Below are 25000 nucleotides of genomic sequence, written 5' to 3'. Positions count from 1 at the left end.
AACCCGACAAGCAGCTAAATCCCGCCCCTTCATAGTAGAGATCCCTAGGTGTAAGAAAGCCTTCTACTGCAATAGTTTCTTCCCCAGAACTGCTAAACTTTGGAACTCCCTTCCGGGATTCTGCTTTCCCAACTGTACTGACATGCAGGAGTTCAAGTGTAATGTGAACAGACATCTTGCTACTCATCTCCCTTCATAATACCCCTACAACTTATGTCCCCGATAATAGCCCCCTACTTCAAAGTGGCACTATGCCTTGTTTGGGGTGAAAATTGAAAAAAAAATTAAAAAAAAAAAAAAAAAAAAAAAAGAAAAAGAAAAAAAAAAGTGTTATTGGTTCTTTCCAATACAGCGATCTCGATTTCTTTGTCATGTGTCGTTATTTTTCCAAAGTTATTCACGTCTTTTTATCATTCAAACACCACCATGTTTGATGAATATATGGTTAAATGGCAGTTTTAATCATTTAGAACTGCTTTAAAGCTTCACTGCTCACTCATTTTTTTGACCAAATTTCAAACAATTATTACAGTTTATAGATCACCTCAGATATATTGTGAAAAAAAAAATGTTCAATTTTCGTTAAGTGAAACAAAACTTATGCTGAATTTACTGGTGTTCAAAATCGTAAATAAAAAAAATTAAAAAAAACAAAAAAACAAGGTGAGCGACGTTTTTTTATGACTCGTTTCCATAGCAACCATGTCGCTTCGATGACTAGTGTTGCTACTAATTCATTGTTCTCGTGAAAAGAGAAACAACAGGTGAAACAGAGAATGAAAGCAGATGAGTGCCGTACATTGTTTTACATATGCGAATGTTATGTTTATGGGGGCAAAAAATAAGACTGAAACTAAACAAAGAACAAGTGAATTTACTGGAAGCCTGGAAAAATCCTGGATTACAATAGAAAAATGCGAGCATGAAAAGTAAGCTGAAACATGGAAACGTAAAGGACTAGTTGTTAAAACTGGAAAAGAAAAGGACAAAATATTCTAGTAAAAAATATAATAAATTTATAACTTAAAATATTGCAGCATTAAGAATTTTTTTTTTGTTAAATTCAATTTATAACATTATATAATCAATTCTTAATGCTGCAATATTTTAAGTTATAAATTTATTATATTTTTTTACTAGAATATCTTGCCCATTTTTAAGCTTAACTATATTACTTTTCGTGCTCGCATTTTTCTATTGCAATTTTATATGGATGAGGATGTGGTTTGGTGAAAGCCTTTTGCAAATCGGAGATCACGTTTAACTTTCCTTTAACAGTCACGGTGATACTTTACTACTTTCAATTTCTAGAGATTTCTGCACCTGCAATCTCAGTCTTTTAAAATTGATAGATTTCGATTATGAATTGATGAATACCGACTTGCACACCCATAACCTACAAGTTAGGGACTACTAGGCCTACATTATGAATAACCAAAATGAGACCATCTCGCCCACCATTTTGATAAAAAAAAAAAATCTCAAGAAATAATCATGTAAATTGATCAAGTAGTTTTATTTTTAAATAAGAAAATCATTTTCAAACAAATTTGAATTTTTCCAATGTTTCCCTCTCCCTGTGTTAAGAACGTCTTTCTAAAATCTCAAGTTTAGGACTAAAAACAGGAACGCCATTGTCTCACGAGACAAAAGGTTACCATCATCACCACCAACATCGCCTCATTAAGATTAAAGTTTGAAAATAACTTTTAACTCAAAAGATCCTATAAAAGTTTTGAATTTTCAGAAACCAAACTTTCGGTTATATGGAGCTCCCAAAATGACTACAAAATTTCATCGATTAGTTCTGTCTAAATTTCATCGATTAGTTCTATCTAAATTTCGTCGATTAGTTCTATCTAAATTTCGTCGATTAGTTCTATCTAAATTTCGTCGATTAGTTCTATCTAGATGGGGACAATGCAAATTGATCTACCATTTTAATATGTTGTCTGATTTTAGCAGATTCTTTTTTTTTTATATTTTGTCAAATTTCAACTTATCTGAATTCTGCAAATTTAAAAAATTTTATTTTTTCAATATTAATCTATCAATTAACAAAATAATCAAATCAAACAGTGTTTATTAAAAAATGTTGCCATGCAGACTTAGTGTTTTTGAATGTCACATCCAAGATTAATGTTTTTGTTCAGATCAAAAGTTAAGAAAAAAAAAAAAAAAATTTTGATGGGCGTTGTCGAGAGTGCCCCCCACCCTCTAAATTCCACAATTTTCACTTTTTAAAAAAAAACTTTTCCTGTTAATATCATAAACTACACACATGAGTTTCAGGTTATAAAAAAAATATATTTTCATAACTTTTCACGTGGGGGTTCAGTTTTTAATCATAACGTTGTACTAAATTGAACATGAACTTTGTGACCACGATGAAAAAAGATATCAGCTTTCTTTGATGTGACCGGAAACTAGGGATTAGAATGGAGGAGTAAAAAAAAAAAAAAAAAAAAAAAAAAGGAAGATTTCTTAACCCCCCCTTCCCTCCTCCCACTCATCTATATATCTACTTCCTCCCTCTCTCTCTCATCTATGTATGCATCTATCTATCGTGGTCACAAAGTTTGTGTTCACTTTAGTACAACGTTATAATTGAAAACTGAACCCCCATGTGAAAAGTTATAAACTTTTTTTTTTTTATAATTGGAAACTTAAGTCTGTAATCGATGATATTAACAGGAAAAAAGAAAGAAAAAAAGTGTAAATTGTGGAATTTAGAGGGGGGTGGGGGAATCTCGAGAACGTCCGCCAAAATTTTATTTCCGAAGGTCTAATTTATTGACTGCTTACTTTCAGTGTATTTTGCGATGTCTTCCTCCTTAACATTTCTGTCGTTTTTGAGCACAACATATGCTCGCGGTAACTCTCCGGCAGCTTCATCAGGAACCCCAAGTACAGCACAGTCTTGTACGTCAGCATGAGTCAGAATGACGGCTTCCAACTCTGCAGGCGGCACCTGAAAGAAGTTTTTTAAAAAAAAAAAAAGGAAAAAGAAAATAAAAGCAATATTTCCTGAATTTCAGTTTCTTCTTAAGACCTCTTAAGCTTAAGCCTTAGATTTGAAACATTTTCTAGAATCCAAATTTAAACAATGGATTTTGAACAAAATTAGAATCAGGATTGTAGACATAAGGTTTAGTGTCATTATATATCTTGATTTTAATCTTTGTAAGGAGTCATAAAATTGGTGCAAAACTATTCTGCTCGGGGGGGGGATTAATTTTACCTGTCCTAGGACGGGTATTCTTTCTAGTTAGCATATAAAACAATATAACGAGTAAACTATAAATAAATTTTGAAAATTAATATAGAAATGTTTTACTATTAATGTTTAATTAATGCACGATTAGTTAATTAATTTAGTTTAATTAATGTGCGATTAAATAACTACTAATTAATAATGTTTGATTAAGGCACGACAAATTGCTCCAGTTGATTCTCTAAATAAAAGGTCCTGGATATGACCTTAAACTATATCTGATGGTGAGGCCCTCGTTTGCGGACTTTAGGGAGTGTGGAGCCACCTCTTAATTGCCATTGCTCCCAGGTCCACTCTGACCCAGAGTGGTAGTATCTGTTAGGGTCCCAACTATGGGTTTAATAGAAACTGACTTGAAAAAAAAAAAAAAAAATATATATATATATATATATATATATATATATTATTAAAGACTTTTTTCAAAATCACTGGATTCGGCATTAAATGACCTGAAAAGGGTTGATATGCCATAAAACAAAAACAATCAACCAACCAACAAATCTAAATAAAAGAAAATTTACAAAAAAAAGGAAAATAAACTTAAAAACATTAAAAAATTTCTCATAATTAGTTATAGAATAATTTCAATATCCTTCACAGATTCTGATACAATTACAGATTCTGATTCTAAAATCGCCTAAAAATGTAAAATTTCATGTTTTTTTGAACGGAGAATCTAGCAGAGAGTTCTCATCTACTTTTGAATGTAAAATAATTTTCTTTTTAACCTTACAAACATCCTTTTGGCTAGGAATAAAGTGTAGTATCTGTTCTGATACTACACTTCACCTTTTCTGACCTCGATCAGTGGAGGAGAAATCCTTCTGGATTGAGGGAATTTTAATTTTTGTTCCTATCCAGAGTGCCCCTTTTTGGGGAGCTGGATTTTCCCCACATTAAAAACCGACATTGTGTCTAACTTTGCCCTCGTGGGGAAGCTAGTAAATAGGAATATCTTAATATTTTTTCTTTAAGCATTGAATCCAAGATTTTTGATAAACTCACTGAGATTTTCATCTATAATCTAGCTCGTGTCATTTTCTTATTTATTCACCAATGCCATTTTACTTGTGCCATTTTTACCATGCTATTTTTTTCTGATGCAATTTTTACCCAAAATTTGTTAATATAATTTTTAAGTCTTCCTGGTTTATCCATAATATCAGTGATGGAAAGTTAAAAAAAAAAAAAAAAAAAAAGTTTTATAATCGTTTATGGAATCAGAAATTAGGCTCATATTTTTACGATCGCAATAGCCCCAAAAGTTCTGATTTTTTTAAATTCCCAATTCCAGTTATGATTAATCATTCCAACACTAGTAATTATCTGACATTAGATTAAGATATACATGAATTAAATAAAAATCTATTCATAACTATTTATTTATAACTAATTACATAAAAATTTATTACTATTCATAATTATATATAACTAATTACATAAAAATTTATTAATATTTATAACTATTTATTTATAACTAATTACATAAAAATTTATTTCTATTCATAACTATTTATTCATAACTAATTACATAAAAATTTATTTCTATTCATAACTATTTATTCATAACTAATTACATAAAAATTCATAACTATTTATTCATAACTAATTACATAAAAATTCATAACTATTTATTCATAACTAATTACATAAAAATTCATAACTATTTATTCATAACTAATTACATAAAAATTCATAACTATTTATTCATAACTAATTACATAAAAATTCATAACTATTTATTCATAACTAATAATATAAAAATTTATAACTATTTATTCATAACTAATAATATAAAAATTTATAACTATTTATTCATAACTAATAATATAAAAATTTATAACTATTTATTCATAACTAATAATATAAAAATTTATAACTATTTATTCATAACTAATAATATAAAAATTTATAACTATTTATTCATAACTAATAATATAAAAATTTATAACTATTTATTTATAACTAATTACATAAAAATTTATTACTATTTATTTATAACTAATTACATAAAAATTTATTACTATTTTTAACTATTCATAATTAATTAATTACAAAAAAATTAGTACTCTTCATAACTAATTACATAAAGATTATTACAATTTCTAACAAAATTCATAACAAAAGTAAAAGAAACAAGTCTTTTTCCTTGCGGGCTTGCAAATAAATAAATACACAACTCGCTCATCTCAAAGGATTCAAATAAACAAATATTCACTACAACAAAACACAACCACATAATAACACTATCATACATAAACAACATCTTTTCTTCTACTTTATCCAAACACGATTCAGAATCATTCAATCCACCTCACTAACTATAAAAAACATTTATAAAAAAAACATTTATCTATATTTCTCACCTGTGCCATTTTTATCTAAATCTATTATAATGTGCCATTTTCATCCAAATGTTAAAATGTACCATTTTCATCTAAATCTGTTATGTGTCATTTTTATTTAAATCTGTTTTGATGTACCATTTCTGTATTTTCTATCAAACTGACTTATTTCCCTTGATTCTAACTAAAGGTCCACCATTTTTTTTTTTTAAACACAAAATGTCAGAACGTAATTGGGAATGATTTTTTGTTAAAAATACATGTAGCATATTTTCTACTGGTTTATTTTTCATAATTTTTGGGAATGTAATAATGTTTTTATATGAAATGCGTTGATTCTGAAACATCACATCTGTTGCCAATGTTGCTGGAAAAATGGTTGGATCATTCTATCGCTCCAGTAGATATCTCATTGCTGATGCAATTCTCTACCTGTATAAGAGCCAAGTACATCCTAGGATGAAGTACTGTTGCCACATCTGGGCAGGAGCTGCTCGAGGAACCCATCTTTCTTTGACAGAGTTCAAAATAGACTTTGTAGCCTAGTAGGAGATGCCCTTTTTTCTTTCTTGCAACCCGTCTCTGCTCTGTTATTATTTTCATGGCAAGCTGTCATCTGAACTCCAATCTATTGTCTCCCCTTGCCAAACTTTCAGGAAAAATACTCGTTTAGCTGAAACCATTATCAATAATGTCCTCCACTCTTTATCTGTGCCTAAACCTAAACGTAGATCCCAAGAATAAATCCTCTTTCTTAGAACTGCACGCCTGCTTTCCAGTTTACTAAAATATGGTTGTCTTCAAGTCCAATGTAAACAAGTTCTTGATGATCCGTCCCCCTTAAGTAATCCAATTTACCAAATTTCCACTATTAACGATTGCAACGATATTGCCCCAATAACTACTGTACATTCATTAACCCCTTTTATCCTCGAGTGGCCTCCAGGCCTTGATAAGTGGTGAATACTTTGTAAAAAAAAAAAAAAAAAAAAAAAAAAAAAACATCACTGATCTGCATGAAAAAATTTTTAAAACTGAGTCAGTAGAAATAAATATGATTTGAAATTTAAGAGAACTCTTTAGTGTTTAAAGGACAAAAAAGAAAAAAAAAAGCAAGCTTACCTGGAAACCTTTATATTTGATGAGTTCTTTGAGACGTTCCGTGATGAAGAAGTAACCCTCTTCATCATAATGTGCAATATCACCTGGAAAATAAACATGAAATATTAATTTATATGACATTTGCATAATGATGAAAGCAGCTAGAATCTTAAGTCTGAGACCACATGGTCCATACTCGACAACATTGCTGACCCCAACGTTGTGCACCATGGATTTCTTTTCCTCTGCTGTTTGATTTTAGCAGATTTCTTTTTTATGAGGTTCTGTTTTTCCTCGGTATTTACAAATTATTTTGTAAATAGTAATTTGATTTCTGAATTTTGCAGACATTTTACAAAAAATATTAATCAATTAATTAACAAATAATAAAATCAAACAGTGTTTATTAAAAATGTCGCCACATGTACTTAGGGTTATTGGTAAAGTGAAGATCGGGTATGCTTTGTTTTAGAAGAGACAAATAATAAGACTAAACAGTATTTAGTAAAAAATAAAATCTATTTTACAATCTATCTCTATCATATAAAGAGTCACTTTGTGTGTGAATTCCTTCCTTATAGGTTCTGAAACGGCTGAGCCTGTCTTTTGCAAATTTCACACAAAGGTAATTTATATGTCTGGCAGTGATCTTAGATATGTTTTATATGGAAATTCATCCGATAAGTATCAAAAATGGAAAAAACACAATCTTAAAAGTAGTCTTTCTTTCCTATAGATAAAAAAGAAATTTTACAGGAAAATATTTTAGGTTGCATCAACAAGGGAGATAATAAAATATCAACAAATAATTTCTTCTTAGAAAAAAAAACAAAACAGATTTGTTGACATCTGGAAACATAGCTCAGTGGCAGAGCATTCGACTACAGATCGAATAGTAATTGTCTGTATTTTTGAGATGAGTTGTTTTCATTGATTGAGATTGTCGGACTGACTTCCTCATCTTGGTTGTTGTTGTCACAACGTTTCGGCCGTTTTGCCCTCCGGCCTTCGTCAGGTGAACGGTTTGTTAGGAGTCTCGAACCCAACCCTTTATTATTATTATTACGGGGGTACCGTGTTCAGACTCCAGCTAGGCTTTGGGACATAGTTGCTGATTCTCTGTTTTTCAATGTTACTTTTTCACTGCCTTCGTTCAGGATTGAACTCAGCACCTTTGGGTAACTGTAAACTTTGATACAACGTCTAGGACCACTCGGCCATATGTCACTAGGACAACAACAACCAAGATGAGGAAGTCAGTCCGACAATCTCAATCTACAGATCGAATGATCCCATGTTCAAGCCCAGGAATACGAGGGGCGTGCAATAAGTAATGCCCCTGACCCACTTCCAGTTGTCTGATCTAGCTGAAAGTTTGCATGTGCAATGATTTATATCTCTACGGGTTATATGGCAAATTACAGTTCTGAACTAATTGTGGTTTCTGTTTTACAGGTGTTTGAACTGAGTTAGGTGTGAAATGGGGCCTGCTGAATGGTGAGCAGTGATCCGGTTTTTGTATTTGAAAGGACGCACACCATAGAAGACTTTTGCTGAAATGAAAGAAACTTATGGTGATAATGTCCCATCATATGACCTTGTAAAACGCTGGCATCATGAATTCAAACATGGCCGGAAGTCTGTGGAAACAGCTCCCAGACATAGTCGCCCCCACCCCTTCTGCCATTGATGAGGCATTTGTCCATCAAGTTGAGGCTGCCATTTTGGAAGATTGGCACATTACTATTCGCCAAATAGCCCAAGATGTCAAGATTAGTACAGGGTCTGTGGAAACTATCATTTATGACCATTTGCATAAGGTGTCTGCCAGATGGATTCCCAAGTTGTTCACACCATTCCAGAAGCGAGAATGCGTCGAGTGCTCGAGGATGAATTTGGAGATGTGCCAATAAGATGAGTCAAAGTTTTTCAAAAGACTGACTACACAGGATGAAACCTGGGTCGATCACTATGATCCAGAGATCAAAGCCCAGTCAATGCAGTGGAAGCACTTGGACTCACCACCTCCAAAGAAGGCAAGGGTGCAGCCCTCCGCTGGCAAGGTCATGCTCACAGTCTTCTGGGACCAGGACAGAGTAGTGATGACAGATTTCCTGGCAAAGGGTGCCACAATTACAGGAGCCTATTATGCTTCACTTTTGAGGAAATTAAGAGAAGTTATCAAAATCAAGAGGTGGGGTAAGATCAGCAAAGATGCCCTCCTTCTGCAGGACAATGCTCCAGTCCACAACTCTCATGTCGCCAGATCAGAAGCACGGGCATGTGGTTATGAAATCCTTCCCCATCCTCCCTACTCTCCTAACCTTGCACCCTCTGACTTTCACCTCTTCTCGGCCGTGAAGTTGTTTTTGAAACGAAAGCGTTTCCCAGATGATGCAGCCTTGATTTCTGAAGTCACGTCGTGGTTGGAGGACAAACCTGGGGTGTTCCACAAAAACGGTCTCCAGAGTTGCATCAAACGATGGAAGAAATGCATAACTCTGGGTGGTTCCTATATAAAGAAAGACTAATAATTGTGCCAAGTTTCGTTGCTCTACTGCTATGGGAAGTGGATCAGGGGCATTACTTATTGCACACGCCTCATACCTCACCATTTTATTTGAATTTTTTCTCATTAATGAATTCAAGTTACATTAAAAGAAGAGGTACTGTTTAAAATCGCTGCAAATCATTTCTTTGTTTGCATATTTTAAAACTAATCATTAATCAGAAGTGAGTTTCCAGGGCAGGCATCGTCAACCGCAAATATCAGCTGACATGATATTGTAAACAAACACAGACAGAATTTAATAAACTACATTATCATTATTATTTTTTATTTTTTTGCGAAGTTAGTCCACCAGGCAAATTATTCCTCATAATATATAATATTCAACAGAGGATTGATTCTATAGCAATACATCTGCACAAATTAAAATATCATGTTTAAGCGATTTGTACACCCGAGCAATGCTGGGCGTCCAGTTAATTTTCTTTAAAAATAGAATCCACAAAAATTAGAAAGAAATTAGCTACCAATATCAGAAAACAATACAGTGGATTAATTTGTCGGCATTTAAAAAATCAAACAGAACTAGTCGTTGAAATTTGGCAGCCATTTTGGGAACTAACCACTTTAATATAACTTCCAAAGCTATAAGTTTCAAGTCGCCAATCAACCCAAACAGAGTTTTATACTGACCGGTATGCAACCATTCACCATGTAACATTTCAGCAGTAGCCTCTGGTCGGTTCAAGTAGCCCTTCATTACTTGGGGTCCTCGGACACACAGTTCTCCTGATTCCATCGGTCCTAATATCTTATTGGTTTCGGGGTCAATAATCTACAGAAAAGAAAAAGAAATGGAAGAATTATTAGTGATGGGATGGTTGTGATATTTTTCCTGACTTCAATACAATTACTGTTGCAATATTTTTAATATGATGAGGGTATGATCACTGAAAGTTGGAAGGTTCTACTTATAGACACTGTCGACAGGAACTGACGAATCAAATTGAGCCACGTTCTTCTTGCAACCAATCAGAAACCAGAATTGCTCCAAAATAATATTAAATCTTAGCATTCCAGCACATAATTTTTTCGTGAACACGAGAAAGATCTTTTGTTCTTGCCTGCAAAATTATAAAGTCCAGAACCTGTACAGAACAGCTACCCACTGACAATTCTTCATTTCCAGAACCTGTACAGAACAGCTACCCACTGATAATTCTTCATTTCCAGAACGTGTACAGAATAGCTACCCATCAGAAACTCTTCTGAAATTAAACATGGGTTTCAATTCAAGAATTACCGATTCTGATTCTTTTTAAATTTCTAAATATGGAGTTGTTTTTTTTTTTGTGTATATAGGGTGGGGGTTGGGAGTGCAGATTACCGCAAAAACCCGTGTAATATGTACAAGCATTTTCAAAAATGTAAAACAAAACTTTGATATCTCGCATTTTATTATCTATTATATAAATCTCACCTGTCTGTTTAAATGTATGTATGTATGTATGTATGTATGTATGTATGTTTGTATGAATGTATGTTTGTATGTCTGCCTAAAACATTTGACAGAGATTTTCACGAGATCGGTACCATTTTGAAGTTCGACGTCTCAAACAACAAATATCGAAAAGTTGTCATGGGTTTGAGCCTGCCTGCCTACTACCACTTTATCTTTTTGCTCAACACATACCTCCAAACACCCAGGCAACGCCGGGCACCCAGGCTAATAAATAATAAAAATAAAAAATTAAGAAAAAAAAATGAAATTTTAAACAGCAAAAATTAAATAAAAAAATCGTTTTTGAAATCGGAAATTACACTAAAATTTTTCCGATTCTGATTCTGGTTTTGACAAAAACTAAAATGTTACAATTTTTTCGCTTCTTGATTCCCAACTCTACTTCAAACAAACCATGGATATTTCCATGGCTCCTAGCCAGTTACATGCATATTAAAAATAACCCCAAAAACACTGATAAAGAAAAAGCGAATAAACTTCTGTAATGCAGTCTGGATCCACCATGTACCAAGTCAGTGTTTTAAGTCATGCCGTGGGTGCGACGTCACGGAATGGCATGCATATATAGGCATTAAGATCGGAAGGAAAAAGGGGAGAAGTAAAGAGAATAGAAAGGAAAAGACGATGTTTAGAAAGTTATGCTTGATAAGCATGCAAGTTTCTTCCTCTTACACCTTTGAAAGCGAGCAAGCCAGCCTGGCAGCTGTGTCACGTGCCCGTGAATCGAGAGTCGGCAGTGTCACGTGCCCGTGAATCGAGAGTCGGCAGTGTCACGTGCCCGTGAATCGAGAGTCGGCAGTGTCACGGGCCCGTGAATCGAGAGTCGGCAGTGTCACGGGCCCGTGAATCGAGAGTCGGCAGTGTCACGGGCCCGTGAATCGAGAGTCGGCAGTGTCACGGGCCCGTGAATCGAGAGTCGGCAGTGTCACGGGCCCGTGAATCGAGAGTCGGCAGTGTCACGGGGCCGTGAATCGAGAGTCGGCAGTGTCACGGGGCCGTGAATCGAGAGTCGGCAGTGTCACAGGGCCGTGAATCGAGAGTCGGCAGTGTCTGGGGCCGTGAATCGAGAGTCAGCAGTGTCTGGGGCTGTGAATTGAGTCAGCAGTGTCTGGGGCCGTGAATCGAGAGTCAGCAGTGTCTGGGGCCGTGAATCGAGAGTCAGCAGTGTCTGGTGCCATGCACCAAGAGCGTATCGAGAGCCAGTGGTGTCTTTTAATGACAATCTTCTGAAGGTTGATGGTTCAAGCCTCAGCGATACCAAGAATAACAAATTACTTAAGATTGTTTCTTTTGTTCCAAGAAAGGATTAGTTTATTGCAAATTGCTAGAAAATGCGAACTTCTATCGTTTTCTGTTGATTAAATAAAGGGTTTCATTAAAAAAATTTGGTACAAATTCCAGAGTTTGAGAAAAAGATTCCCAAATTCAACAAGATATACTTGAAGTACATCGGAGGGGGGGGGGGGTTACATCGGCCAAAACGTTGCGAAAATGCCACCCAAGATGAGAACAGTAGTTCAGATAATCCAAAAACACATAATTATTCTTTATAGAAATGAAAATTTATTTTAACCGTGGCTTTCTTATCATTGGCTCATTTTTTTTTATTGGGCAACCATTCAGGTAGCTGGAAATCTCACTACTATCATGAAGATTAACAAGAGTTCCCAAAATACACAATGAAGATTAACAGAGTTTCCAAAATACACAATCTCTCTGCAGCAATTCTTTTCAAAGCAATTTAGGTCAGCCTCTCCCCTGTCTACAGAGGAATTCCAAATCTTGAGCCATCTTGATGACCCCACTCAAACATGCCACACGAACATACAAAAAAAAAAGGAAGATTTTGGACTTAACCTTCTGAGTATGGTTATCGCAAATAATCTCAATTTGCAAGTCACGCCTCTCTCATATCAGACAATGCTACACATGTATTGGCAGTTGAAAATGGCCTTGTTAGCTTGCATTGTGAAATCAGCAATGAACTAATATGTGCATGGGAGAAAAATTAAAATTTCCCATGAGTGAATGATCAAACTTATTTAGTAATTTAATAATTTATAATAATAATATAGTAATTATATTTAATAATTCAAAATGGTCACTATCACAATATGCAAATTAGTCAAATTTTGGTTGGTTGTTTGTTTTACGGCATATCAACCCTTTTCATGTTATTTAATGCTGAATCCAGTTATTTTGAAGAAAATTTTTTAATAGAATTTTTAAAAATTTAAATCAGTTTCTATTTAATTCATAGTTGGAACCCTAATAGGTACTACTACCACTCCGGGTAAGAGTGGACATGGGAGCAATAGCAATTAAAGTGTGGCTCCACACTCCCCAAAGCCTGCAAGCTGGGGCCTCACCATCGGATATAGTTTAAGGTCATATCCAGGACCATTAGTCAAATTTTAAAATTTATTTTGACTAATATATATATATATATATATATATATATATATATATATATATATATGTATATCTATCTATATCTATATATATATATATTTGTTATTGTTTTTTCAAGCGATACATACGGTAATATTGGCTCCGTCGCCCTTTAATATCTATCTATCTATATATATATATATATATATATCTATATCTACCTTTATATCTATATATCTATCTATATCTACATCTATCTATATATCTATATATCTATCTATATCTACATCTATCTATATATATCTATCTATATCTATCTATCTATATATATATCTATCTATATCTACATCTATCTATCTATATATATATATTTTTTTTATTTTTTTTTAATTACATTTTCACCCCAAACAAGGCAAATTGCCACTTTGGTGTAGGGGGCTACTATCAGGGGCAACAACTACTGGGGTACTATGTAGGGATTTGGGCAGCAAGGTGTCGGTTCACGTTACACTTGAACTTCTGCACGTCAGTACTGTTGGGGAAGCAGGGACCTGGAATGGAATTCCAGAGTCTTGCGGTTCTGGGGAAGAAACTATTGGAGTAAAAAGATCTTTTACATCTAGGGACCTCTACAGTATGGGGGTGGGATCTAGTAGCCTGTCGGGTTTGTCGAGGGTGCTCGCGTCGTGGGGGCACAAGTGATTGCAGTTCATCAGAGCATTCACCACTAAAATACTTGTAGAACAGGCAGAGGGATGCAACATTTCGTCGATGGGACAGAGGCTGAAGCTTAGGTGCCAGTTCAGGGCCTATCAGATTTGCGACTCTCTTTTGAACCTTGTCAAGGAGCGAGAGACTAGTAGCAGATGCACCAGCCCAGATGTGGCAGCAATACTCCATACATGGGCGAATGGTGGCCTTATAGAGGTACAGAATACTTTCGGGTGTTAGTAGTTTTCTAGCACGGTAGAGAGAGCCTACCTTTCTTGCAGCGGCCCTGGCAATGCCTTCAATGTAATTGTTCCAACTCATGTTTCCTGTGAACGTTAGGCCAAGGAGTTTGAAAGATGGACTCTCAGATAAAGAGTCGTTGGCCATTGCTATGGGTGGTAGAGAGGGTTTCTTGTAATTATTGAATGAAACTAGTTTAGTCTTGGCAGCATTGAACGCGACCAACCACTTTTGTCCCCATTCCACTACAGATTGGAGGTCTTCCTCTAGTGTTTCTGCCATTTCTTTAGAAATGTGTTCATTCGTCTTCCTGTCGTGTCTGCCATAGAGTGTAGTGTCATCAGCATATATACCCATCTCAGAGGCAATGTTGTCGGGGAGGTCATTTATGAATATCAGGAACAATAGAGGTCCAAGGATAGAACCCTGGGGCACTCCCGCATTTATATCATATTGTTTAGATGTGCGACCGTCGAGGACTACCTGGATTTTTCTCTTATCTAAGAAGGATTTAATTATGTTAAGTATTCTACCAGTGATACCGTATGATCTGATTTTACTGAGGAGACCCTCATGCCATACCCTGTCAAAAGCCTTAGATATATCTAGAGCTACCGCTCTGCCTTCCCCCGCTTTGTCCAGTGATTGGTATATACGTTCAGAGATCACGGTGAGGATGTCTGCTGTGGAACAGGCTTGTCTAAATCCATATTGTTTGTCAGTCAGTAGTTTAGCATCTATATATATATATATATATATATATATATATATATATATACACGGGGCGGGTTGGGGAAGTTATGCAGCTGCCACATCTTCTAAAGAAAAAACAATCCCCTAAGAGGACCAGACCACAACAACTCACCTTCGCGTCCGTATTTGGGATGAGTGTTCCAACAGAACTGTATTTTACTGGTGGTAAATCTAAATGAACAACAGGACTTGTCTCTGTTAGGCCATAACCTGAAAAATAAAGTAAAAATTTTATATATATATATATATATATATGACTACTTCATTTAATACATAAATTAATATACTAAAGTATAATTTTATGCGTAAACTTTAAGTATTTAATTCAACAGTGCTCAATACATCGGTAGAGCTAGGTAGTAACTTATAAAAATATATCTGTAATCAAGCTACACAGAATATTCTGCGTTTCATCCATGCTAGAATTCTAGCTTGAATGAAATGCGGAATATTCTGTGTAGCTTAATTGCCAGATATATTTTTATAACTTACTAATATATATATATATACACTTGTGCCCGATATTATTCATACCCCTCGGATCTTTGAGATTTCTATAAGAATATTGCTCAAACCAGAAGGTAGACAATATTAAAGGGATTTCAAACAATAAATCAAGCATAAGCATTTAATTTAAACTCAACAAATAAATAAATTATGCAAGTTTGAAACATTATACAAAGAAAAACAATGGCACTAGTTCAAAATTATTCATACCTCTCTTACTAATAGTCAATAGCATGCCCTTTATTCTTAATAACTGCCTGTAACCGTTTGGGATATTTATCAACAAGGTTTTTACAAGCATCAACACTGATTTTTGACCATTCTTCAATGCAGTAGTTCTCCAAATCCCTCAAATTTCTAGGTTTCCGCTTTTTAACCTCAGTTTTCAATATGTGCCAGAGGTTTTCGATAGGGTTCAGGTCTGGACTCTGGCTAGGCCATTTCAAAACATTAATTTGATTATCCTCAAACCATTTCTTGACTATTTTGGCAGTATGTTTTGGATCATTATCCTGTTGAAGGACCCAGTTTGGTCCTAAATGGAGCTTCTCCGCATCCTGTCTAATGTTTTTCTTGAGTATCTCCAAATATTGCTCCTTCTTCATGGTTCCATCTATCTTGACCAAACTACCTGGACCACTAGCCGAAAAGGAGCCCCAAAACATTAAGCTACCACCACCATGTTTCACCGTGGGTATGGTGTTCTTTGGGTTGTAAGCTTCTCCTTTCTTCCTTCAAACGTAAGAAGCATCCATATGGCCAAACAATTCAATTTTTGTTTCGTCAGTCCACAAAATACTTGAGAAAACGGACTCTGGAGAATTCACATGGGTCCTAGCAAACTTTAGACGTGCTGCAAGGTGTTTTCCGGTGTGCAATGGAGTCCTTCTTGGTCTTCTTCCTTTCAGACCATTTTCATGCAGAGTCCTTTGCAATGTTTGCCTTGATATTTTTATGCCAGAAGACTCCAGATTTTCTAAAATGTCCTTATTAGTGGTGGTTGGATTTGCATTAACACTTCTTACAATATTCCTGGTGGCTCTAGCAGACAGTTTCCTTTTTCTTCCTCTACCAATCAAGTTGTTTGTTGTGTGGTGGCTCTGGAATTTTTTGATGATGCTCTGTACTGTTGCTGTAGGGACCTCAAATTTCTTGAAAATTGACTTGTAACCTAAACCATCCTTATGTGAATTCACAATTTTAGTCCTAAGATCATTACTAAGCTCTTTTTTCTTCCCCATTCTAATAATTTTTATTCTTTTATTGGTTTTCAGTTGATATCATTTTAATTTCTGAAAAATGCAAAAAACGAAATGAAATTAATCAAAGGTTGTATAAAAGCATTCAAAATAAGAATCAAACAGAAAACAAACAGTCAGAAACTCGATTAATACTGAAAAAATAAGGGGGTATGATTATTTTTGAACATTGCAGATTTTATAAATAGCTGTATATTTCTTTTATTACAAGTATCCCGAGATTTTAAAATGACGAAAATGATCAGAAGAGGTTTATTAAGAATATGTATCAATATGGACGTAAACAATAAATTCTTACAAAAGTTACACCTAATAAACTCAATTTTCAAGGGGGGTATGAATAATATCGGGCACAACTGTATATATATATATATATATATATATATATATATGTATAGTGCCGGCAAAAAGAAAGTCCGCACTTGTAATTTTTTCAAAAACTGCAAATTTAAGTCAAATATGAACAGATAAAATTATAGAAGAATAAAAGGCCAATCAAATGAGGTATAGTTTGTTTAATCAGTTACATTAAATTTAGCTTAAATTTGTAACTTTTGAAAAAATTACAAGTGCAGACTTTTTTGGCCGCCTGTGTGTGTGTGTGTGTGTATATACATATATATGCACACGCACACACACGGCCACCTGGCGTTGCCCAGTCATAAAATATGCATAAATATAATATCTTAATCAATGCAGATTTCTAATTTATTATGAACAGAAATACCGTAAGTATTAAATGTGACGTTAAATTCCTTAAAAAAAAAAAAAAAGAAATAAAAAAAAAAACGGAAAGAAACTGGGGCACGTGCATGCGAGTATTATATTTTCCTGAACTGTTCACTTCTTGTAAGTAAAAAAAAAAAACCTTGAGCTGAGATCGAAACCAAAACCTAATGACAGCAAGTAGGATAAGCATTAGGCCATCTTGACACGACTTTAAAAAGTGTTTTCAAACCTACTTATTCTTAACATAAGGAAGCTACCATTTGAATGATTAATGCGTGCATATTTGTGAAACAGTTGGCAAACAGATAAAAATCCAATAACCCCCCCCCACATACCAATTTTAAAATTTTGACCCCCTTAGCAGCCCTTTTTTTCCAGATGAAAAAGTTTTCCACATGTCTGAATATCCTAATTTCAGGTCTGTAGATCAAAATTCGCTGAGTATATAGGTTGAGAAGTGTCCTCACACACACTTTCAATTTTATAGATATATAGATTACACTTAATTTCAACTAAATTTTCGCTGCAGTGTGTGCTGGCAGAGGTGCATGCTCCTTGCTAATATAATCAGAGATGGCTTTGTGGCCAGGTTCGAATCCTTCAACCGGCGGTAATCATGACTCCCTGCACTGATGATTCCCGAAAGGGTGAAACACTAGTATCTGTAAGGAATAATTATTATTTATAATCATCAAGCCCCCTTAAAAATATTTAAGGATGGACACTGAATGGGAAATAAAAACTAAAAAGCAGTCAACCAGCATTAATGCAACTTGTTTGAACTCTCTAGACTGTCTATTGTCTATGCCCAAATTTAGCGTTTATGAGTTGTTAATTCACTTGATTCCCGTGACCATTGTTTAGTGATCTGGAGATAAAGTCTTAACAAATGGAGTTAAAAGTGGCTTCGTGGCTGGGTTTGAATCTTCCAATCAGTAGGAATTGTCACTTCCTACACTGATGATTGTGAAAGCATGAAACACTAGTGTCTGTAGGTATAAAGAATAATAATTGATATATATATATATATATATATATATATATATATATATATATATATATACTATAATAATTATTAAATGATACATACAGACACTAGGGTTACATCCTTTCGGGAATCATCAGTGCAGGGTGTCAATAGATCCGAACGCTGCATCATATATATGCTTCATTAGCATATATATATATATATATATATATATATATATATATATATATATCAAATCAATTGATTGCCTGTTCTAGTTAGGGACCCATCGCAATGCACCGGAAGGAAACTTCACATGTCTATGCAGTGACTTAGTCTGCAATACATTGTAATCTACATTGCACTGTAGAGAACAGTGTTTGTCATAAAATTATTTTTATATATAATGGCTTGAAATAAAGTTTAAAATGCAAAAATCAGGTATCATGGTTCAGTTTTGCTTTGAACAGAAACATTCATTTCAAACACGCCCCTGTCATATCAAAGAACCTACTGTTAATTTTATGTCGGGCCTTTCTGCTTGTGTGGTAATAAAACATCTTCAATGCACTTGTGATGTTAGGCTGTGTAAGGTGTTAACTTTGGTCAAAATTGCCTGTTCCTTCTTTCGTCAGATTTTTTTCCGATTATCAACACTTATCGAAGATAAAACCTAGCCAAGAACACTGCTAGATATATAAAGTATATTTGTGTGAAATTTCTAAAAAAATCGGCCGTTTCGGAATCCATAGGAAACGAACTCTCATAAACACACACAGTTCCTTTTATATATATACTAGCAAGTCGCCCAGCGTTGCCCGGTCGTAAAATATGCATAAATATTATATTTTAATCAATGCTAAATTCATATTTATTATAAACAGAAATGCCGTAGGTGTTAAACGTAACGTTAAATTCCTTTAAAAAAAAAACGAAGTAAAAAAAAAAAAAAAAAAAAAAAAAAAAAAAAACAAATAAAAAGCAAAGAAACTGAGACATGTGCATGCGAGTATCATGCTTTTTCAAAACAATTCACTTCTTGTAAGTAAAAAAAAAAAAAAAAATACTCGAGCTAAGATAAAGACCAAAATCTAAAAACAGTGAGTCAAGTATGATAACCATAAGGCCAGCTTGACATGTCCACGTGCTCAGTCGTAAAAAAAGTTGGAAACAGATAAAAATCCGCTGGCCTCCCACATATCAACTTTAAAATTTTGACACTTTATCAGTCCTTTTTTTTTTTTGCGGATAAAAACCGGCGAAAAACTATTCCACATATCTGAATATCCTATATACTAAATTTAAAGTCTATAGATCAAAAATTCGTTGAGAAATGTCCTCACACACTCACTTTGTGTTATGTTGGAAGGCAATAATCTTTAAATTGTCAACTGTTTGCCTTAATTGAAAATTCGGCAACTATCGTTTTTGTTTTTTTTTGTTTTTCAAATTCAGCTTGGTTCGGCAATTCATCATAAAGAGATTGACATCCGAGCAGAGTTTTAAAATTGTGCAGATTAATTTTGAAAATCATTTTAAAACATTCGAGGAGCGAATAATTTCACGAAATGGACGTACAAACTGGCCACCCCCTTCATACGATTTAACCCCAGTAGATGATTTTTGGGGGGAATATATAAAGTCCCACGTCTATGCTGATAAACCAAACACAATAGACCACTTGGAAGACAAACAACATTCGACGCGTTACTGCTGAAATACAGCCTAATTTAATTCATCAAATAATATAAAATCAACAAGGGTTTTATCACTCAATGAGGAATCCCCCCTGGACTTTAACCATTTATCTATCCCGAGATATCTGCTGCCATGTGGGACCCATGTCTTGTATCAGGTCGTCCCTCTATCTCGTTCTTGGTTTTCCTTTTGGTCTCGAGGTGTCCATTTCCGTTGTCCTTTTGTCATTTAATGCGTAGAGTTTGTTAAAATTGGACCTCTAGATTACAGAAACTGTGGGAAGGGGGTGGCATATGCCTGAAATTATATTTAAATTATAAATGTCAAAAATTAATCTTTGGAATAGACCTCATATTTATATAAAAATATTTTTTTGTGATTTATTTTAATTAAAAGTTCGCTGCCTCTAAAAAAAACACCCTGTACGTTATCAGCTTGAAGGTTGTCTTTTTGTAAAAGGAAACATTATCTCCTTGAAAGAGACCGTTTGTTTGTATTAAAACAGTCAAATCATTGCAAATCATGAAAACATTAGACAACTAACTGATAAAAACTACGCCATAACAAAAAGAAAACAAAGAAACTAGATAAGATTGCATTAAATAATACCATTGTAAAAGATACCTCAGAATAAAACGTGACTAGTCTATACGCTAATAACGTTATGCACGGCATGATCACGTTGACACACCAGTTGTCAGATCACCAAAGTTAAGCAACTTTGAGAATCATCGGTACAAGTGAATCTATTATGCCCTTAACTCAGAAGAAATAGCAGCAATCAATCCGTCAAAAGGAAATGAAATGTGATTTGACATGATTAAAATACGCAAACTGGAAGAGAAGCTGCAAATACCTTTATATTTTTCCATTACGCCATATTCAATATGGCGTTAAGGGCATAATAGATTCACTGATTGATATAATAATTAAATGATTGATTTTGCGCTACGAAACAGATACTGTCTAGAATTGTATAAGTCAACTGAATTAAAGGAATAAATTATATCATGAATTTTGGAATATAACTTTTTGTCATTTATTCTCTATATTTCTCTGTAATTACATTGCGCTTCTTAAATAAGGATTGATATATATTATAAGAAAATATATTTCTACAGAAATATATATATAATATAAAGCTGAACGTCTGTGTGTGTGTCTGGTCACAAATAGGCCCCTACATGGTTGACTATTATAGAAAACTGATCACATGATAGATGTATTGAGACACACTAATGGGTATGTTTGATCTGGCATAATGATGATTCATTAAAATTGTGAGTTCTGCGTACGCGCCTGGTCCACAAAGTATGGAAATAAATTTTAAAATTAAAAAAAAACGTTTACAAGTGTTTTTGATATAGATGTACATAAGAATACTTTGATAAGTATGTTTTAACTTAAATAGGGATGGTATACTAAAATTGTGGGGTCTGTGTTTGCGACTGGCCTCCATAGAATGGAAATAGGCACAAACTTTAATAAAGACTTTTCATATCTATCTGCGTAAGTATACTTTGATAAGTATGTTTCAGTTTGAAGAAATATGGTATAATAAAATTATGGGGTGTTCGTTCGCACCTGACCTCATAGAATGGAAATATGTCACAAAGTTTAACAAGGTTTTTTAATATAAATCCACAGAATATTGTGATAAGTATTTCAGTGTGAACAGGTATGGTATAATAAATTATGGGGTTTTTCTATTTTATTTTTACTTTCATCATTTTTGCTTTGGTTTTGATACCCCAAATTCGAAGCTATCTCTTTACAACCCTTCCTTTTCATAAGCTATCATACTTTCATAAATCAGAGTCCATTTTCTGTAGGCTGTTTTTGAACGCAGTCAACGACGGGTACTTTTGCTAGTATATATATATATATATATGTTTGTTTGAACAAAAATCAAGACTTCAAAGAATGGGTTGATAGCAACAAATAGTGTATTTCATCGTTACACTATTTGTTGCTATCAACCCATTCTTTGAAGTCTTGATTTTTGTTAAAACAATACATGAATGCTCAATTTGAAATATGATAATTTTGTAGCTTACAGTTTAAGTCATCTCTTTTTGGCTTAAAATTTATTGGTATACTAGCGGGGGTACCCGGTGTTGCCCGGGTGTTTGGGGGGGGTGTATGTAGGAGAGGGTGACACTGTTTTAATATTATATAAAAAAAAAAACACGATGTTAAGAAAAATTGGAAAAACCAATGCAATGCAAAACAGCGAACAAACGTAAATAAATAAATAAATAAATAAATAAAAAATAAAAAAAAAGTGTAAAAGAGGAAAAAGTTTAGGTAGAAAGACAGGCTCGAACCCGAAATATCGAGGTTAAGGCGGAAAAAAATGCTCAGAACGTTACCCTTACGCCAAAGAGACATACACCTGAGAATGGATAAAATTAAACCTTTAAAAACACCGTGGTTTTAAACAGGTGGTTTTAAACTAACGTGAACGTTTTCTAGGTCAAACATGACGTCATTGTCGTAGTAGCAGGAGCAGAGAAAATGAAGGAACGATTTTTTTCGGCACCCCTCCCTGTACAAAACTGATGATTTTAGGGTGAAGGAATTAATATTTTTAGCCAATTTTTCGATATTTGTCGGGCGAAGGTTGAAACTTTAAAATGATACATATCTGGCGATAATCCGTGACCCGTGTCAAAAGTTTTGTGAGATATACAAACACACATACATGCAAACATACACACATTTTCGCTTATAGATGAACGATTACTGAATTATATAAACCCAATAAAATTTGGAATACTACAAATAAGACTAATATATATATATATATATATATATATATATATATATGCCTGTGACACGCACACTAACCCTTTCTCTCTCCCTCTCTCTCACCCTCTCATCAATTCATATACTCCAGTGTATAGCTACACAATCTTTATAAAAACAGCCAAATATTAAAACCCAAATTGAAATTCCTCCCCCTCCCTTTTATCTCCCCTCTCTATATCACTATATCTTCATCCACGCCTAGCTGAATTTACTATCCCCCCCCACACTACAATCTAATGTATTTTAAACTTTAAAACTTAATTATTGTCGATCTCCGCCCCCCCCTTATTTTCCCTTCCCCTCTTTTTTCTTTTTTTTTTCTCTCGTATTTCTTTTAAAATCGTTCTTCCAAATAATAGTCATTTCTGTAATGTCTGGTCGAGGCTGCTGGATCGTAAATATGGTCTGGCAACCGAAACATATGTAACTGAACAGATAAAACGGTAATAAAAAATAAAACGTGTATATACATACATACATACATATATATATATATATATATATATATATACATACATAAATTAAATGACAAAAATCTATATTTCAAATTTCAAGATGTTGACCATCTTACTTTTTATTTCTTTAAGTACACTGAAATGCACATTAAAATTCAAATATGGCGGAATAAATTGAAAAATAATTGCAACTTCTTTTCCAGTTTCGGATTTTGTAATCATGCCCATTATCCCTTTTATTTTCTTTTAAAGTAATAAAAGGTGAGATGGTCAACATCTTGAAATTTGGATTATAGGCTTTTGTCATTTATTTGTATATGCTCCGTAGTTACGTTGAGCTTCATGAATTAAAGGACTGGTATTAATAAAAGGTGAAATATAAATAAATAAACATATTTCCCCAGTTCGATACAAAACACCTGATGAAGGCCGGAGGGCAAAACTGCCGAAACGTTGTGACGATAACAACCAAGATGAGGAAGTCAGTCCGACAATCTCAATCAATGAAAACCTCCTCTCAAAAATACAGATACTAGTAACCGTATTATTTTACATTTTTTTTTTTTTTTTTTTTTTACTGGGGAAGTGGTATTATCCACTGGAGAGCCATGTATTTAACAGCTGTCTCTTCTGTCTGTGAAACTTTTTTACAATGTTTTACTAAATTCTTATCAATTTGACTATAATTTCATCTTTGGGTAGCAACATTATCGGGGCATGCGATATTGGCTTTGTAGATCCATTAATGGTACCTAGATCTTCATTGCTAGCATCCACCACTACAATAATTTTCTTCTTCCGGTCAAAATGTCTCAATGACATGTCTGAATTCATCAGAGCACATTCCATTAAAGTACTTGTAAAACAGGCACGCTATGTTCGACTGAGGTCGTTGAGTGCTGGACGGGTAGGAAACCAAGAATAGATGACAAAAGAAACGGAAGTAGGTTTTGTGAGCAATAAAATAACTTACAAATAGACAACGGATCGGAATTTGTTCTTAACGCAGACAAAGAGACATAAAGGGTAGGGTCTAAGTCAGGGTATGACTAATGGTGATAGCAAAAGGACTTTTTTTTTTTTTTTATATTACATTTTTTTATTCAAAGCTTCTTTAGACTATATACATATATATATTAGGGAAATCGTTCAAGATAAAGTATGGCGCCACTTGAATTTTAAAAAAATTACTACTTCAAGGTAAAAAAATTTGCCAACAATAAGTGTTAGATTGAATAGATTCTGACTAAGAAAAACAGCAATCCTTCCCCCTTTGTCAGAAACATAGCTCCTGAAATATGAGGACTAAAGGACAAAATGAGAGAAGGAAGAGTTATACAGCTACCGGAAGTAAACCCAAGATCCACGTTCTGCTCTCCTTAAATTATAACGTGGGGTTGAGTCAACAAGAAACCCGTGAGTTTTGAACCAGAAATAAATGCCCGATCATTTTTTTTTCTGTTCTTTTCTTCACTTCATTATTTTTTTTCCCCCTTCATTTTTGTCGATACCTCCATGCAAGAATTGCAAAATCCTAACGTTTCTTAATTCCCTAAATGTTGTAATAGGGGATACACATAACAGGGACGGGACAACATTTATAATAGACTAGCCTAGTTGCCTGGGTGTTTGGAGGTGCGTGTTGAGCAAAAAAAAAAAAAAAAAAAATTAGTAGTAGGCAGGCAGGCTCGAACCCGTACTGTGAAGGAGGAAGAGAACGTCAAAAAA

General features: G+C 34.0%; 1 protein-coding gene across 2 annotated transcripts in view; it reads right to left on the bottom strand.

Annotated features, from left to right (window-relative positions):
- Nucleotides 1-25000, bottom strand: part of LOC145255631 (uncharacterized) — a 165614-nt gene that overhangs the window by 915 nt on the left and 139699 nt on the right. For both annotated transcript variants that reach the window (XM_080114158.1, XM_080114159.1), the window contains exons 8-11: nucleotides 14959-15056; nucleotides 9923-10064; nucleotides 6742-6824; nucleotides 2806-2971 (exon numbers count right to left, since the gene is read on the bottom strand). In XM_080114158.1, the coding sequence (XP_079970284.1) occupies nucleotides 2806-2971; nucleotides 6742-6824; nucleotides 9923-10064; nucleotides 14959-15056 (489 nt within the window). The remainder of the gene's footprint in view (nucleotides 1-2805; nucleotides 2972-6741; nucleotides 6825-9922; nucleotides 10065-14958; nucleotides 15057-25000) is intronic.

The sequence above is a fragment of the Euprymna scolopes genome, chromosome 31 (assembly GCF_053919585.1).
Source record: "Euprymna scolopes isolate OS-2025 chromosome 31, ASM5391958v1, whole genome shotgun sequence".
NCBI lineage: Eukaryota > Metazoa > Mollusca > Cephalopoda > Sepiida > Sepiolidae > Euprymna > Euprymna scolopes.
The sequence above is the reverse complement of the archived record's forward strand: the minus strand, read 5'-3'. Positions and strand labels throughout refer to the sequence as shown.